This window comes from Columba livia, chromosome 5 (assembly GCF_036013475.1).
Source record: "Columba livia isolate bColLiv1 breed racing homer chromosome 5, bColLiv1.pat.W.v2, whole genome shotgun sequence".
In the NCBI taxonomy this organism is placed as follows: Eukaryota; Metazoa; Chordata; class Aves; order Columbiformes; family Columbidae; genus Columba; species Columba livia.
Window position 1 is genome coordinate 8,305,570 of NC_088606.1, and position 19,060 is coordinate 8,324,629.

The 19,060-nt window shown below is 43.5% G+C and overlaps 1 protein-coding gene and 1 long non-coding RNA gene across 13 annotated transcripts in view; one reads left to right on the forward strand and one right to left on the reverse strand.

The window, feature by feature from the left end:
• Positions 1-7,287, forward strand: part of ZBTB1 (zinc finger and BTB domain containing 1) — a 65,115-nt gene extending 57,828 nt beyond the window's left edge. For all 12 annotated transcript variants that reach the window (XM_065063275.1, XM_065063272.1, XM_065063274.1 and 9 more), the window contains 4 exons: positions 3,087-3,126; positions 4,405-4,601; positions 4,689-4,877; positions 6,107-7,287. In XM_065063275.1, coding sequence (XP_064919347.1) covers positions 3,087-3,126; positions 4,405-4,601; positions 4,689-4,877; positions 6,107-6,353 — 673 coding nt within the window. In that variant the 3' untranslated portion in view covers positions 6,354-7,287. The remainder of the gene's footprint in view (positions 1-3,086; positions 3,127-4,404; positions 4,602-4,688; positions 4,878-6,106) is intronic.
• Positions 7,288-9,403: 2,116 nt separating this feature from the next.
• On the reverse strand, positions 9,404-10,847 carry LOC110361573 (uncharacterized). Its single transcript, XR_002418264.2, has 3 exons — positions 10,752-10,847; positions 10,163-10,311; positions 9,404-9,958 (listed from the first exon to the last, which is right to left on the reverse strand). It is a non-coding gene; the product is annotated as an uncharacterized LOC110361573 (long non-coding RNA).
• Between the last annotated feature and the right edge of the window lie 8,213 nt (positions 10,848-19,060).

The window sequence follows — 19,060 nt, forward strand, 5'->3', positions numbered from 1 at the left end:
TGAGCTCTGCTGCCTCTTCACTCACTTGTATTTTCTGGTGGATGGAAATGTGCAGGATTAGAGACAAGCAAGAGGTCCAGTGGCAAAAAAAACCAGCAACATGGGAGTGAGAGCAGAGAGCTGAAACAAGAAACTGTGTTTAATATTTCCGTCACAGTGGGGGTTAGAGGCTGGCAGTGGGTTGGGATGCTGGTGTCCAGGCTCTGAGAACACAAAGGCTGGAAAAGAGCTCTGTCTTAGAGCCTTTGTTGTGTAAGGTGCTGTATGGAGACCTCAGTGAGTTACTCATAGCAGGGTGGTGGTAGCTGACTACAGCTGACTTCAGAGTTGGGCTAATGCTGAGCATGTTATAATATATGGCACTTCCCATACCATACTGCAATTATATAAATATCTTCTTTTTCAGGCTGACACAGTTTTGCCTTAAATGTTATCTGGATCCTCCCAGACCATTATATGAACTGCCAAACCCAAGAGCTTAGGGACAGAACTGATTAACACTCTCAGTTATCAAAGATGGTTAGGAATTTTTTGAGCACATGTGCTCTTGGATGGAAAAGATCCTTTGTCAAAATAGAAACTGTGGGGAGGTATACTTTCGATGAATTTTTTTAACTTGAAAAATGTTTAGATTAAAAAGATGGGAAACTATTGATAGTGTACCACCTCCAGTTTTACTATATTTTTTTAGAACCCAGCTATGGGTTACTGATGGTGTTGAAGTTTTTGCTTTTCACTCCAATTCACCATAGCAACATTTTAATGAAAAGTTACACTATGTTGGTAAAGTGCTTTCTCTTCCAGATCTGCCAAATGTTTGTATGTGTTCATATGGAATTATTGATTCTTCATGTAAAGGTTTCCTCTGAAATTTTAAAAAGGGAGGCTTGGATAGAGAACATCTTCAACTTAACAATTTACATGATTTGTAAAATGCAGCATTAAAATCTAATCTTGATACTATCCCAGACTGGAATTTGAGAGAGTTCCTCCAGACCTGTTATTTGTGTATGTTAGCATTAGTCCTTTTGTGCCTCCAACGCTGAGGAAGGAATAGGTGTGTCTGGCTTTCTCCTTTTAAGTTGATGGGGGTTGTGCAACCTTTCTGTGGTGCCAGTTTCCTTATGGGCATTTGTCATAATGGGAAAAATACAGCATGTTCCCAAAGCTGCATGCATCAGTGGTGCAAATATAGTCGACCCAGCCTTACTGATCCTTGAAGCTGGCTTAATCCGTGGGCAACTAGAGTCACGGCTGCGGTGGAGGGAGCTGCTAAATGGCACAGGAGCCATTTCTCCCCCATGTACCCCTATGCATAACAGTAGTTCTTGTAGATGTTTGAAGCCACTCTCATTTTGCATCCAAGCCCCATACTTACTGCACTGTCTGCCCTTGGCTGTGTTCCCCTCTTTTATACATGAACTCATCCCCCGCTTGCCCCCCAGCTCTGAAAATCAATATGACTGTATTACTAGAAGACACGATGCTTTTTGCTCACTCTTTCATGTTTCTCACAAGTCCTGTCCTGAATCTTCTTGCAAGTTTGTTGTTTTCCTGGCCCTTTCCGTATTTTCCTAGGTAATTATCAGCTGTGCCCTAGACATGGGAGTTGCCTCCTCGTTTGACACTTATTTTAGGAAACCTTCTTTCAAGCAGGTCTCTTAGGTTAATACCTCACTAGAGGGAACAAAGCACTGGGAGAAAGAAGGGTGAAGACCTCTGGCCTTATTTCACTCTATTAGTGTTGTTTTCCTTTTCTGGCCTCCACATATGTTTCTCTGCACAAGCTGTATAATGTTAAAAGGTGGGGTTTAAGAGTTAGAAGTTGGTTTTCAATTTCAGTTGTTAAAAGTTGGGTTTCATATTTAGGTTTAAGAAGCTGGTGTCACTTTAGGCTTCTCTGCTCTAATATTCTGAAGACAGAATACTGCGCTTTACCAGAATTCATAAGGAATCAGAAACATCAGAGTCGTTCTGGGAGTTCTACTTTGGAAAACACAGCCATGCCATGCTTGCAGAGTCAAGCTTCTTTTTGCTTGCACAATGTGTGAAGTGCGAGTTGGATTATGGCTGGTGGGAGCCAGGTAGGGAGATACATGTTCTCCTTGATAGAAAAGAAAGCCAGAAGATGGTAAACAGAGCTATAGGGCTGAAAGGTGTTATCTTCATGGCCTGCCCTGCATTGATGTTTCTGGTGTGATGGCAGCTAGGGATACCCTAGATGTGTGTAACGATATTATCAGGAAGACAAGGGACATTTCAGGAGTTGGTGAGCTGATGCAGAGACAGGCTTTCCTGTGCATCTGTGAGAACCAAGCCAGATCTGTGGAGTTCTGTAGGCTAGCAGGGAAAATTTGCTTTCATTTCCACGAGGGTGAGTTGTACTGTCTCCAGGAGAAGTGAGTGGCTGCTGAGATGTGTGCATCACCCTCTGCTTTAATGGCCATTTCCATAATGGACAGTCATTTGGCTTTGCGTGAGAATCCCTGGGCTTAAGTGGGTGGCCAGAGCATCTCTCAGGCTTCCACTGGGCAAATTGCTTCTCCTATAACAAAGGCCCTTTGTTATTCTTGGGCATATTTTACGTTTCTTCTTGGAGATACATCAGGCATCTCCTTCCTGGTTTTCAAATTTATTGCCTCAGCATTGGCCTGGCTTTGTGCCCTTGGTAACTCTGCTTGCTGCTCTTCCAGTGATGTCAGGAAGAGTTTTTTGTTGACTTCAGTGGGAACTGGGTTAGGTCAGTGCTGACCACTTTTGCGAGGCCTGTTCAGGGAGCTCAGTCTAGATAGCATAGCAGGGGAGCCTCGCCTGCTCATCACTTCCAGCTTTGTTCTTTGTTAGATTTAATTAGCTCAGCCATACAATATTCTGCATTTTCTCCTTCTGAGGCAAAGCAGAAGTCCTGCTTTTCTCTTAGACAGTGGGTCTCCGCAAGCTAGTAATGAGGATCTACTAGCAACAACTTTATTGGGCTGGTGAAATGCCAGCTTGGCATAGCCCCATGAGTCATATTCAATGCTCTCTTCAGAGGACTGAAAGGGCAACTGCTGCTATTAATTTTGTGCTCTTGTTCACCGCCTTAGGAGAAAAACATCATGGAAGAAAGACCGGAGCTTCTTTGAGGTAAGAAAGACACAAAGATAAATGGAGAATGTGACTGAGTGTCAGCCCAGAGCATGTCCCTCCCTTGCACATCCAAATGCCCCTTTCCGTTTTGGTTCCTCCAGTAGTTTACTTGCAGGGAAGAGTACCTAGAATAAAATTTTCCCTCTAGGGCCTAGATGTCCCTATAAAATACCATCTCTTTGCCCTTCAGCCCAACCCTTTTCTGCTTAGAGCTGGGGAGTTTCAGTCCCTCTGTGGCTTTTGGACCCCAGGCAGTTCCCACCACAGCCTGAGGTCCCTCTGGGAAGTCTGGTCTATAGACTTCTTCTCATCATTGGGCTCATAGTTTCACCTCTGTAGGTAAGAAATTTTACAGCCTTATTTTATTTCCATTGCCCTCGGTGATGTTTCTAGATGCCAAAAAGATCTTCTGGCCTGCAACACACTGCTCCACCAGCCATTTATGAAACTCACTATGTAGCGGGGCTTCAGCAAATGAATACAAACCAGCTGGACCCAAATAATACTTTGTACTTCATAAACTGGGAAACCATTACTTGGAAAAGGGGAACTGTAGATTCAATTCCAAGGATACACAGAAGTCCAAGAGATGCTATATTTTCAAGAACAGACTTAGAGACTTGATTTATTTGGAGTTGATCCAGCTTATGCTAAGGATCACAAATGTTAAATACGAGTGAAAAGCTAGATTATTTTTTTAATCAGCAAGCAGACATGCAGAGGTGGGATGCGATGAGTTCATATTTGGTAGTAATATTTTCCGTGATCATAATGCCATCATCAAGGGTGGGGATCATCTTGTCTACCTGCAGCTGCCCAGACAACAGCTGTCCAGTCAGACCATGCCCCTGGGCTGCCTTGACAGCCATCGCAGAAAAGAGGAGCTCAGCCAGAGGGTGAATTGTTGCCTTTTGAGATAGACGTGTGTGATAGGAACCCCCACAGAATGACTCATCGCACCAGTCTATTTCCATTGATTATTGAGGGAAACTGGGTGGTGATCTGAGGTTGTCTCCTCAGTTTCCAGCAGTAAGACTAAGCCAAATTGGCCAGAGTTGAGCAAGATGAAAACCATCTGAGCTAACTCTGTTTCTAGCCTCATCTGTCTGCACACCTTTAAAAAAACAGTCCTTTCAAATCTTCACTGCTGCATGCTAAAGTTTGATACCAAATGGTTGCTGGCGTCTTAATGGAGTCACACCAGTCTGCACTCTGGGGCACAGTGGGCCTCTGGGCCTTTTCCTAGTGAAAAGGGGCTCTGTGTTTTCTATTTAGGGCTTCTACAACTTCTCCAGCTATGTGGCTTGGCTTGTGTTCAAACGGAAGCACTTCCAACTGATTCGGGAAGAAATCGGCAGGCTTCTTTTCTCTGACATGTTCAATCCCGCTTTAAAAGACCGGGACGATGTTGACTCGCAGAAAGCAGGAGATCGGACCACTGCTGAAAATACAGAGCAATTGCCATCTCCGAGGTACACATTTGACACACTGGTGAGTCCTTAGGGAACCTGCCCCGTTCTAATACACCGAGGTAACACCTTTATTTGTTTTCTTTCAAGAAAAGTCCGTGCCAAGCACCATTCCATAAGCACCATGATTAACGAGCGCTCACCGATGCTCCGCACAGTGCTGCCCTTGCCGAAGGATGGTGCTCAACACCTCTTCCAGAAACACGACTCTCAGGACAAAGACCCTCAACCTGGCACATATGATGGCCCATCAGACTTCTGCGAATTGTTCAATACCAAGTAAGAGGCTATTTCTCAGCAGAAATAGATTTGGTAGTGCTATGAGGAAGGATGTTGAACATCTAGCTCTTCCTCACTGGGAGAGGGAACACTGGACTGAGGATTTGGTCTACATGGGAGTTAGAGAGGAACAGGAGTGTAGGTCCTGGGACACCTGAGAGACTCTGAAACTTGCAGAGGTAACACTCTTGGTTAACTGATGGCAAAGCAGCTATGGTCCATCGTAGCACTTTGTTAAAACTCAAAAGTTTTCTGGGGAAAGAAAATACGCTTTAACACAAATTTGAACAGAAATTAATCAAAACCTCTCAAAAGCAAAATGAGGTTTTCCCTCTCATGATTCATTAAAATTTTTTATTTCTTCTTGACTTTTAGTTTGCAATAATGTTCTGGTCAGACATTACTGATGTACTTTATTCTGAAAAAGTAACTTTGTTGCTATATTGTACTTTTAAAATATATTTTCCATTGCAATATAAATAGAATATTTTCTTCTGATTGATGGTAAAAATAAAATCTTTCAAGCCTGGGTATGCCGTACAGAGGAATTCCATTTCCCCTCCAGCCATGATTAACAACAGTATCACTACAGTACTGCAATATTTCATAAAAAGGACCACTGTAAATCAGTTTCACTTTGTTGAAGTGCATGTAAGGTTCCCTGTATGATTTTCTCCCATTAGTCTTCTTTTTCAGCCTGGAAATTAAGTTTGATAATTGCCTTGATTTGTCTGGATCTTCCAGGGTTCTGAGAACCTAACGAATGCTACAGTACTGTACATGCAAAATGTTTGGACCTAGCTCCAACACATGACCAGTGAGTCCAGTATTTCTTGAGAATGTGAAATTTGCTACAAATGCACATGTAATTGTTTGGTGCATGCTGTGGAAGCTGGGCACATCCTGAGCATTTTGGCTTTGCAGCTTATGCAGAGAGTCACATAATTCACATGTAATAGGGCAAACATTTCCAGGGAGCGCTGAGGTTCACTTGGACATCTGCAATTTATGTTGTGTGCGTGCACACTGCAGACAGAAACATGACGTGATGTGCAAGGTGCTGAGGGTTTAAGCATGGTTATTTATTTTTCCCTAGGGGAGAGCCACTATTCTCTGCTAAAGGAGACAAGGTTCCTTGCTGGTTTACCTAGAAAACATTACAAATCTCCTTTCTGCTGTTTTCCTTTGCTTCATGGTGTCAAGCAGATTAACATGATGTTTCCTAACAGGGTGGGCATCATTGGAGCTCATGGTAGTGAGTTAAAATCATTAATGAGCAAGCCTGTTGGGATGACGGAGGAGGATGAGGAAGAGGAAGAGAAAGAACAAGAACAAGAAAGAAAAGACAGTGACTTCTCCAACCTGACAGGTGGCCTGAGTTTGCTGTCTCTGAGAAATCCCCGAAACAGGCTTCACAGCCGGAGCACTGTGGTGTCCAGACTGATGGCAGAAGCTGACTGTAATCAGAGCAACTAGGAGAAGTGGTATCTGTGTTGAGTGGCGTAGTTTCACATTGCTAAGTAAATCACTTTGAAATTGCAGCCTAAGAAGCCTAACTCATTTGTCCAAGTGGGGTATTTAGCACACAAGTGCCTCAACTGGGTGACTGGAGACCTGGGCTGTAATTCCTGTTTCTGTCACTAACAATTCCCCCTTCATCTTGATGCCTTTGTTGCACCATTTCTGAGAAGATTATTTTACTGACTTATTTTGGGAAGTGCTTTGACACCTGAAGATGAATATGATAATTGATTTTAATGTCAAACCTCTTTTTCCAAAGGATTAGCAAAGCAACAATGAGCCATGACTTACTCCAGTCTGAAAGTTGCAGAAATTTTGCTTTTGAAGGAAGTTATTCTGGAATCTTTAATATATTGTGTTTACTTTTTTGTTTGTTTTTTAATTTCCATCAGGTCTTATTTCATTCTTGGATATAGCTACTCTAAATTGTGACTCATTGTGAAATAAGTAGAGCAAAGAGAAATGCTATTATTTAAAATATCTATCAGTTCTTAATTTCATTTTGTCTTTTTATATATATTCATTTTTATCATTTCTTTAACATGATTGGGAAAGTAGTTCTTAGATGTGCAAACTTAAAATATTGGGATGTCAGTATCTTGAAACAAAATTAACTCATGGTAAAGAAGTGGTATCATTTTACCTATAGGACTATCTGTACATGCTAATCATTAGCATTGGGAGGAATATTTAGGATGAAATCCTGACCATATCAGAGTCAATAAGAATGAATGAAAAAGTAATGGATGATTAAAGAGTGGAAGAAAATCAAAGCATTAATATTTTCATCCTTGCTAAGAGAAGAAATCCCACATATTAGTGCTAGTTTGGAAGGTTTTCAGCAAAATATCTCTATGCTGGATAAAAATAATACAATTTTTCCTTGAAATGTGTGGTTCAGTTTTTAAAAGGATGAAATTTTGCAGCACAATTATGAGAAATTTCCTTCTTCTGTGGTAACCAGTAGTTGAGGGACTAGATTATTTACATGCGATGGCCCTGCACCGCCTTATTGAGACAGACACTTGAACTGCAGATTCATGGCTATTATTTAGTCTCTTCACTTAGACTGGCACGTGTTACATTAAAACCTTAGTAGCACTGTGGCCTAGGCTTGGTTTCCATGTGGATGAGTCTGTTTTGTCCTGCAGTTTCTCTCTCAAGTTTTTCATTAGGCATTAGTATAGAACAAAAAGATTTAAAAATAACCTCTCAGAAATGTTGTGGGATGGAAAACACATATTTTCTCCCAAAGGAGAAGAAATAGAAAAGATTTCTATTTAGAACAGTGTGAGAGACTCTTATGTCTTCCTCATATACACGATGTGTACACTCTTTATTCAAAATGAACATTTCTATGCTGTACATTTGCATTCATTTTGGGTGGGTGGTTTGAAAAATGGTGATGGGGCCTTGAAACAGTGCATGAGCTGCAGGTTTCCTGAGAGCCTGGCTGGGCCAAAGCACATTCAACTGTCTTTTCTGGCTGCATGGGCAACATCTGGATGGTGCCGCCTAGCTGAAGATGCAATAGGCAGTGGTGGTATCACTGCCTTGCAGCAGCGTGGTCTCCCTACCCAATGATGCAGCAAGATGTTCATAAAATCGTGGAATCATAGAATCATTTTGGTTGGAAGAGACGCTCAAGATCATCGAGCCTAACCATAACCTAACTCTAGCACTAAGCCATGTCCCTAAGAACCTCGTCTATGCGCCTCTCAAACCCCTCCAGGGATGGTGACTCCACCACTTCCTTGGGCAGCCTGTTCCAGTGCTTCACAACCCTTTCCGTGAAGAATTTTTTCCTAATATACAATCTGAACCTTCCCTGATGCTGCTTGAGTCCATTTCCTCTTGGTTGGCTAATACTTGGAGTTGAGGAAGGCTCCAGCCCAGCTTTGTCTCTTGGTTTTGGGAGAAACTTTTCAGTTCCTGCATTAGGAGACCTCTATATGCCAAAGGTTGGGTCCAGCTTTGTCTCTCTAGCTGTGACACCAGCCCCTCTCTGATCTATAGATTGACATCCCACTACATTACTCCTTGCAAAAACGCCTTGCTTTGTCATGGCAAGCAAACAGGCATTGTATGGGCCTTAGAAAGGGTATGAGGGAAAGGTGCAGGGCACCTGCAGGGCAATGTAGCCTGTGGCATTTGCTAATAACTGGGGTTTGGGATCAGTCCCTGCAGTGCCTAGGGCAGAGATTTCACAGAGTTGTACACTTGGCCTGTGGTGGGCCCAGGACAACAGGAGAAGACCAAAGGGTGGAGCACACACTCACATATGCAGCAAAGCTCCTGGATGTGGGCAAGCCTTTTGTGCCCTGTTACTTACCTGCAAGGTCTATGTCACTGCAGAGGAAGTGCTGAGCAGCTACTGATGTTGCTCAAAAGCAGTCAACGAGCTCCTCACACTGAGAGATGATGTTCAACATGTTATATTTGCCCCTCTCCAGATTCAAGGCAGGTTCCTCACAGTCTCCTTAAGTGGGGTGGCTCCATGGGGCTACTTTCTCACCATGAAACAGTGAGCAACAAGTGGCTGCTTTCAGCACACCATTTTCCTTGGACAAAAGGCAGCTCCGGACCAGGCATGGTCTCAGCTACTTCTGTCTTCACAGAGAACATGCGGTCTGGCTCACTCTGCAGGAGTTACCTGGGTAAAATCTGACGATCCTAGTGAGTCCTGGTCTAAAACCCTGTGATCATCAGCCAAGCTCTCAGCCATGGCTTTGGGTCTAAGTTTTCTGGGGTGATTTCACAACAACCTTGAACTTTCCAGAAAGGATTGAGAAATACCTTGAAGTTCGGATCCTTTAGTCAGCATAGTCTTTTCCAGGGTTGCTTTCTCAGTGTTAAGTGTCTGCTTCTTCTGAGGTAAAGTACATCTAACACAGACAACCCATGCTTGTTTAAGCATGTAAGCAAGACCTGGCAGCCTTTCACACATGACAGTGAGTCATCCTTCCAGTGGGAAAGAGTGAGTCAGAAAGGGCAGTGGACAAGCTTTATTTATCAGTCTCCTGTTATTTGGCCCAGGAGAATTTACCCTGGAAAACCCACCCCTGTTAATGACAGGCAGAGCTCAGACTTGTATCATACAACTACTGTTTGCTTTTTGTTTTGTTTTGTTTTGTTTTCCCCATAGGTTTGCACATAGTTTTGTATCAGGAAATCACAGCAGGTTGGCCACTTCCATGAATTTTTATTTTTCAAAGGGGTCCTGAACGTGCCAGCTCTATTGGCATAAGTCGCCCGCCCTAGGGTTACCATAAAGAGCACAAACTCAAATGCCTCTCAGCGATGCAAAGCGCCTGGGGGTTCCGTGCAACAAGGTTCATAGAGTTCCCATTTACTTTATTCTCTTAGGGCTGCTTTACTCAGAGCCTTAATTGAATGCTGCTAGCATGTCCTACCGTCTTGACTGGCTTTTGATTATGGTTCTGCCACTTGTAGGCTCCATATAGGGTGTGTCAGGCTTTCCAGTGTATCTATTTTCAGAAGTTATATTGCTCCGTTGTAGAAATTCACGCCAAGCAGAAAGTTGGCAAGAAACGTTGCAACTGGAAAAAGAGACAGTGAAAAAAAAATAAACCTGCCAGATAATTAATCAAGGAAGTTCTGCCCTTGGGGGTTTCAGGCATTGCAGCTGGGACAGACAGCAGTGTAGCAAGGGCAGCCGTCTAGAGGTGGGGTGACCATAATGAGTAGTTGAGTGTCTTGAGGTATGGAAAGAAGCAAAGTAAGCTCAAGCCCATTCTACTCACATTGCAGGTGGCTTTGTGTCGTTGCAGGGGTATAGGGCTCAGCAAGTTCTCTGTGAGCTGGCATGGTAGGACCTGGAGGTCTTGCAGGTTCCTTGTCTCTGGTCTGTCTGGCTCAGTCCTGTTCTTCTTGTCCTCTTAAGGGCCAGTACCTGATTACAGAGAAAAACGAGGCAGTCTGAGCCCACCCAGCTTTCTGTGAGGCAGTCCAAAAGCAGCATTTCACCAACAAATGACAAGTTTTGTCCATTTTTGCTTGGATTTATAGAGGCATTTTAATAGCCTTAGGCTGCAGTGAGATCAGGGGACTAACATTCCAGTATGCATTCAGGAATGTGGCTGTTTTTTACCACTAGCCAAGTGGCTGGGTGCTGCAGTGGTGAAAGTTGCCACTGTGTTTCCTGACCCTGCCAGTGTCCCCTCTCTGCCTGGGGCATGGGGGAATATTTTTCAGTCCACCTTCTTTCCCCTCTCAGAGAGACAAAACACTCCATGAATCCCTGACAGATCTCTGAAGATGCTTCTTAATGCTGCTGTTTGTTCTGTGGCTCGTCTCCCTTGCCCTCTCAAAGCCAAAACTGCACCTACTGACCAGCCATCCTTCCAGCCAAGGAGGACCAGCTCCTTGGTACAGACACAGGGCACCACCACCTCACTTGCTTCTCTCCTGGGGACAGGTGTGTTGCTTGTGATGCCTTTTTACCTGCAGGTGTGCTGGGGGACAGAGCAGCAGCCAAACTGGAAGTTGCACCAGGTGGTGATTTGCAGTAGGAGGAGAGATTGTCAGTCTGAATTTCCTTAAGCAAAGGTTCCAAATATTGGTGGTCATGTGTTCCTGCTCTGATTGGGACTAAGAACTTCATCCTGCAAACAAACTGCATTGGAAGCACCATATACGAGTTACCATTCCTATGGCTTAGGCTAATTGTAAATGTTTGCAGTGAGATTTTTACAACTTGCAGCAAAGAAACCAAACCACAATTCACAGAATGTGAAGATGTTCTTACTCTAGTTGTTCTTCCATGTGAGAGAGAGCATTTAAAGGTTCAAAGAACAGGCTGTAAGTATACTGTCACCTGTTATAGCCTTTCTATTTGTAACAGACTGATAACGTAAATGTAGTGTATTTCTCCAGGTGTTCTTATTTATTTACAGAAGGATAAACAGTCTTTTTTCCCCTTTCCTTGAATACAGCAGAAACAAACACAAACAAGTAGTTCTGGACACACATTCTCAAGTCTGCTGATCCTGACAAGGTCTGATCTTAAAAGTGTCCTCATCTATGTATATGTATTTATAACCCAACACAAGCACATCAGCTGTGACCATGACTGGGTAAGCAGGGAAGTCTTTGACTTTTTAAAGTCCTGCCATGGCAACTAGATCCTTGAGAGAGGGCTTTCACAGTTCATCAGTCTTTACTACATTAAAAAGGAATAGTTATTTTTTCTGCTGAACCTGGAAGAGTATGTCTGACATATTTCTGACTCTAATGGGATGCGTGGGGATTGTGGATTAAAGACTTTCCCTAAGGCTGTTATTAGAATTTTTTTCAGCATAATAATAATGAGATGAAGGTGCAACATCTAATTTAGGTCTTCATAGAAAGTCACCTTCAGACAGTGCCCAGATCTTTTATTGGTTGGATTGGGAGACACTGTATTGCAGACCTGGATAGGCAGGGGACTGACCCACCCATTGCTCCTTTGAACTGAGAAGCTGTGAGAGCTTTAAGAGCTCAAGTGCTGTGATGGATGGATATGTGCTTTTCAGAAGGAGGGAGGTGAGATGTGAGAGAGCGTTATGCTCTGCACAGAGAGCAGCAGCTCAGACTCACAGAATTCTGCTATGGACTGTGTGATGGGCTGATCAGGAGCTTATGGGCTGTGTGATGGGCTGGTCAGGAGCTTATGGGCCAGGATCAAAGGGAAAGCCAACACAGGTAACATTGTGGTAGGCATCTGCTACAGATCGCCTGGTCAAGAAGGCGAAACAGATGAAGCCTGCTCTGGACAGATAGAAGACGCATCACTGTTTCAAGCCCCGGCTTTTGTAGGACATACTAACTGACCTGACATCCACTGGGCAGGAGACTCAGTGGGGCACAAGCAATCCAGATTTCTGGAGTGAGTCAGGGACAATTTATTGACACAGGTGCTGGACAGGCTGAATAGAGAGAAGTTTGGATTGACTTCCTGCTCACAAACAAGGAAAAAGTGATGGGGGTTGTGATGGTTAATTGCAATCTTGGAGAGACCAAGAGGTGGTAGAATTTAAAATAATGAGAAAAGAGAAAGGTGAGTAGTAGGAGGAGAGTGTAATAGTGGTGGTACAGGGACTGCAGCTGCCAGGAAGGTCTCTAACCTCTGGTCGCAAAGATTAGCAGGGTTTAAACAGCGCTCTCTTGCTGCTCCACTCTAGTCTGTCACCCTTTAGGTGTGCTGTAGGTACTTCAGGACTTCCTGTCCTGAACCTCCTAGTGCTCAAGGTGTTGGTGTCTCCAAAGACTTCATCAGACCCTAGAAGATCTTTCTCCAAGAGTCTTGAGTAGGCTGATAACTCTCTGAGACTGTGTTACCACAAATGTGAGCAGCTGTGGCAGCTGACAGCAGATCTGTTCTTGTTCTACTGAGCTGGCAGATGTTACGACAGCAGTAGAGTACAGTGCAGGTCTTGCCAGGGGTTAGTCACCAGCAGACAAGCCCTCTGAGATCCCTGGGCATATATTCAGGTTGCTAGGGTGAGCTGGCACCTCTGCCACTGGATCCTCACAACTCCTGGTACCTACGCTGGGAGCTTGCGCCACGCACACCTCCAGTGCACAGTGCAAACATACCCCAGGAAGACCTTGGTTTTCTTGTTATGCTTTTACCTCATCCCCGAACAGCTGCCGCGTCAGATGATGTTGCACAGCTGCTGGTTCAGCAGGTTCACACCCTCAGAAAGGCTACCATAAGTATTTCAGGTTTAATTTAGGTTTAATCAGTGTTTTGGACATGTTAACATTCTTTATTTCAACACTATTTCAGAAGGGCTGCCTTGGAGGTTACTTAATCCTCTGGAGACTTCTGGTTGGAAGCACGAGCAGATTTTCCAGGCCCGTAGCATCAGAATGTGTATCTCTACAAATGAGACACTCTGTCCCTTGCTGACTGACCAGATGCAGCCATGAATGTCCTGGAGCAAAAGTCAGAGATTTTCTGGAGCCCTTCTGTGGATGACGAAACCTTGAGGAGCAAAACCTTAAAATAACTGAGCTTAACTTTGCAGTAAGGATGTAACTTTAAACAGGACAAAGCTGCATGTACCTCTTTGCAATTAAGTAGACATTTCATATTATCTCTTTGAACAGTCTTTCCCTTTGATGTTGAGTCTGAGCTGTTGGCTGAAGAAAGTCCAAATGTCAGTCCCATGTGTAATCTTTCAGCAGAAGTTGCGTGACTATGGACATGTGAGAAACCTTGCTGAGAGCATACGTGCATTAAAATAGGTTTCTGTGCAATTCTAAGTGCTCCTTTCCAAACAGGGCTTGATTGCTGTATGAGTGTCCACTTGGTATGAGTAGAATTATATTATTTATTTAGCTTTAGACCTTCTCTCCACAGTCAGGAACACCTTACTGTTGTGACTAGAATACCACTCAAGAGGGGACATTCACTTCAAAGAAGAGAAAACTGATTTATGACGTTGAGCAGAAGGTTGATAGCAAAGTAGGGAAGTTAGGTAAAAATCCAGAAATCTAGCTTTAATATCAAGAGAAATTTACTGCTTAGATGGGCTTACATGCAATACAATAAGCATTGCAGGATAAGAATTGTCTCTGGATTTTTTTTTAATAAAAAAGAATTGAAAGATTCCTTTCAAAATAAACATCACTGTACCCAGGAGAGTAAAAGAGTTATCAAGTGAGAACAGACAAATTAGATCTAGGTTTTTAATTTCTCCATAATGTTCTAATTTAAAACAGAATAGGCAAAGAAAAAAGAAAGCAGTGGAAGCATATAAGAACAGAATTCAACTGTTAAGAGGACATTTACAAACACTGTTACTACTACCAGAACATTGTTTTACCTTTCCAGTGAAGATTAGAAACTTATCTGTATACTGTATTTTGACAGAATACTTTTCCATGGTTTCACATTCTCATCTGAGGTATCATCCAAGACAAGCTCGACCCTGATGAATTAATATAGAGTCACACAGCAGGAGTGTGGCTCATTCGGTACCATTAGTCTAGGACCAAACTGGTATTTAATTGGTCTGGCCTGCAGAACTAACCTCTGGCTCTCACTCAAGCCACCCAGTGCAACAAAACATGGGCATTTTGAACCTGCCACATCCTTCTCTCCCCTCCCTTTCCCAAGCACCCACTATTTTTCACCCAAATTGGTGAGATACATTCAGGCAAAACATGCAGCTCAACTTAGCCCAGATCTTTCTGCCATGCTTCTGATTCTTGTTGAGATCACCCATTTGTATGTTTTAGTTATTTTGTGTTGTCCATAAGCCTCTTCTGCTTCTACAGAGCCTAGCACGTAGCATGGCTGAAACTCCCCAAAGTGGACCTGCGAGCTGCTGAAGAGACCTCACAGCTGCAAGGAAGGACTAGAGAGAGAGAGGAGTCCATGTGGCTGATCGTATTTTGCTCTTCCTAGCTGTGAGAGGGTCGACAGATTTTGGAGACAGAGTACTGTTACACACAGTGTACTTAAAAGTGGGTCCCAGCTTCTCAGAGTCTCGGAGACGAGCCCCGTAGCTTTTGAAGTCACAAAGGCATTTTGCGTTTTGGGGGAAAACAAGGACCCTGGCTGGTCACAGCAGGTACACGGCAGCCAGCGGAAGGTACTTTCAGTGCACAGCACAGGGTTATTTTGGTCCCACAAAGTGCAGTACCTTTGCTATTTATCCTTGAGTGTCTTTTACTAGCACTGCGTTTATTTATACTCACACAACTATAGCACCCTCGGTAACAACATCAATAATTCTCAGTGCAATGGCATTTGTAGTGGTGAGCAAAACGCAGGAGCTGGCCCCGGGCAGTGGCAGGCTGTCCAGTGACAATGGCAATTTGTGACAGAGAACTCGGGAATTCTTGGCTTGCTCTCACCTGGAAAAGGAATGGAAAGAGGGGGATGGAGTTCAGAAGGGCAAGTCGCAAAGGCATCCCCATAAAGGCTTAGCAGTTTTGCCAAGTCAATTAAAAATGTTTTATGAGGAACCCGGTAGGTTTATAGGAAACCTGGAGATCTATGAATGTCAAGAGCTTCTCATACCTACAAGGCAAAGCTGTTAGCACTGTGCTTCGTATAGTTAGTTCCTGAGGTACCCCATGCTTAGAAAATTCCTCAGCTCACTCAATTCATGCTTCAGTGATGATATTCTAGTTTGGCAAAAGGGAAATTAATTGTGTCCAATAACACGCCATTTTACTCTCTTCAGGAAACGAGTGATACAAGGGATAGAGAGCAGATCCAACATACTCATTACTTACTATTTACATCAAAGAAATGAGCTGCTCTTTTGGCTGACCTCTGAAAAAGAAAGCTTAATTTGTTGGAGCAGGGCATTTTAAGTGTTTTTAAAAATCCTGTTTGATAACACTATGCAATAATCGAGGCACACATTGTATCTGGACCTGCGTGCTCTGTTGGTAAACGTGCCTGCCTGTTCAGAGGGACACAAATTTCCTGGCACTGACAACAGTGATACCTCAGGGCTTTTTGAGGATTAAGCCTCGGTTCCCTGTGCTGACATTCTCCATAAAGGTCAGTTAGCCTTTCCTGTGTCCCCTGACAAACTCACTGACACTGAGCCCCTTTCCTTTGCTAAGGATGATTCAAGCCTTGGAATATGCCCTTGACTAATGAGCTATTTTGGTTTCCAAGCCAGCTGTTCCTCTGGTGCAAATCAGTGTAGCTCTGATTTGCAGTAAAAGGAGACAGCTTTGGCTTTGACAGCTTTAGCTGCTTTGCCAGTATATCTGTTTTGGCAAACCCTCCAAGTAGAAACACAGCTGGTATCCACAAGAGAGTGCTTTGAGCAGTAGGTTGGATTCCAGCCACCAGCATGAAGGGAGCAGCAGAGGCTGCTTGGTTGAGGCAATGGCGTTTGTACAAGGTTTAGCTCTCATCGCAATGAATGTTATTCTTTTGCAATTGTAATAGAAAAAGCTAGTGTGACAAATCCCTTGAGTGTGGGCCAGGGTTGAGGACCTGGCTGTATATTTGGATGCCCCTTACAGTCATTTTCAGTTTCTTTGCTGGAAGCTCTGTGAGCTTCTTTGTTCATCAGTATCTTCTTGATGTGAGGTCTCTTAAAAACTTGTCCGTTCTCTCCAAATGTGCCAGCCACAGTGTCACATCATTAGCCGTGGCTTTGCCTGGTACAACTTGTGCCTTCCTCCCAGGCAAGACTTTCCTCCCCACAGCGCTAATGCTCCTGACATCTCAACAACGATCCTTGTCCCACCAGCTCATCACTATGTCATCTGTGTGGATGAAGCCTCTCCTTTGGCTCCGAGCTTGCCAAACCTGTGCTTTGCTTGTTTCTTGGACCAGGTCCACATTAATCTTTGAGTGGATTCTTCCACCTCATCCTTCCCTTCTTTCATGGTCCAAGAAATCTCTCTCTTCGTCTCTGTCTGTATATAACACTCTAGAGGAGCCAAACAAAGAATAAAGGGCTTTAAGTATCCATAACTCCATTTCATAGCTACATAACTTGGAGCCAGCGATATCTGGTGGGTAGTCCAAGGTCAGAAAGAAAGTCTGTGTCAGAGTCTGCAATCGTGTCCAGTTTTTCTGAATCCGAGGCCCTTATCCTGGTCATTAGAGCACCCATAACAGCTCTCTTCTACACTTCTCCTTGCATGTACTAATGAGTGTTTTTCCTTCCACATTTAACCATGTCTGTCATGAACTTGTTACCATGTACTCAGACACAGTCCGACAAAACCATGCTTTCCCTTTACTACAGCGATGGAAGCATATACTTCTGATGAGATTTGGTTTTTTCAGCTAATAGACCAGCAAAGTTTTTTTCTGATGCTGAATTTTCCTTAATTCTTGAACTCAGTGTTGAGACAAGTCCACTCGCATGACATTTTTCTGCTGATAAATTGTGAGATCCTGAATGTGAAATCCAGACTTCTTACATCAGTCCAAACATACCAGACATTCTCTAGGCCAGTATTTGAAAAAAGCTATCATGGGCAGCTTATGGGGCAACAGTGGATTTTATACGTATGACCTATACTCTAGTTTTAGCATAGGAATATCTGAAGCATGTATCAGTGACTCATTTGTTAAAATATTGAATCTTGAAGCAAGGAAATCATCTTGCTGATTGTGTTTCTCTGCTTTCTAGTATGTGTCATGGAAAAAATTGGCTGTCATGCCAGACTTTGCCTCTAAGGCAGGTCATATTCCTTTAGCACCTGTTGATTAACACAATACCTGAAACTGCTTTCCCTACTTTTAATTATTAAGCGTGATTGAAACCTCTGTGGCTATTTCTAATAGTTGCTGGAATGCTGAGATAGTAGATATTTACCTGTTCTGGCCTGCTGGGCTGGAAGAACCCAGAAGTAGTCATTTGTTTATATTAAGATTCCTGATCTGATGAAGTTTTCCCCAGAAGACTCCACAGCTGGAGGGTGCTATATCTGCTAATGTCATGACACGTCCTGTGCTGCTCTTCCAAATGTCCTTCAGAGCTGGCTAGATGTCATCATTTGGGTCTCTCAGGTACCTTTTCTAGTACAGAGGTAACACAAAGCCTCTTGCACCCTGGAGGAAATGTCACCTAGGTGGGATTATGTGACAGTGAAGGCGTAATATGGCAGCGTTGTGGACAGTGGGAAGCTCTGATGGGTCATGGTCCTGTGGCAGACACTGAAAACAATGCATGAGCTACTCAGTAGAATTGCATGGAGTTAGATGGCACGTCCCTAGTCTTGCTTTCTCTCTGAGACCTGGTAGGGTCACGGTGCAGGAGAACAACCATGCAGAAGGAAAGTGGCCATGGTGTGGTATCATGGGTATGTGCACTGTGAGCTTGGCTGCAGAGGAGTTTGGTCTCACCTTCAAGTCATGGCATTTGATGGAATGGATTGGGCTGATGAAGACGTGAAAGGGTCCTTGGGTAAGGTGGACCATGGTATCCCAGCCTTGCCTTTTGACTCATCTTGTGTCTGCTGCCTGTCAGCATCCCCCCATGTCAGTAATGGAAAGCAAGAGCTCTGTTGACGTGGCAAATACATATCTGAAGCCAGTTACATCAGCCCTGTCCCAGCTGCCAGGCGTGTTGTAGCAGAAACACTGGATTTCAGCAATGCTGTTCAAGGTTCACGGGCTTTTCAAAAGAACTGTCAACCCAGGCCAGTGCTGGCTGCATCCCAACTGAGTGAAAAATGGTGTGGAGGGAACCTAAATCGGCAGGTTAGGATTTTATTTCTGGACTGGAAAAAGAACATTTTCTTGTGGTTTCCCAGCTCAAACTCTCAATGTGGACGTCCCTCATTTTTTTTTCATTATTCCTATAATTTAATTGCGGGATTTACTCTTTGGAGAATAAAAAACAAGCAAAAAGACAAACCAACAAACCCAAACAAAACCAAAATACTGCAACAACCTTTCAGGTCTGTTATTCATACAAAAATTCATTATCAGGATACAGGCACTGATTAAATTAGGATGTTTATTGGTTGCTCATTTATTCCTTAAACTATGAGAGGAAGTTTTCTCTTTCTCATCTTTCCCAACCTGGTTCTGTCTGGGAAATCTGATAAAATCTCACTTTGTAACTGCCATTTCTCATCCTGTTTTTAGCAAACATAATGGTTGCAAATGAAGGTGACCGCAGAGGGAGTGACTAAATTGTCATTGTTATACATTGTTGTAT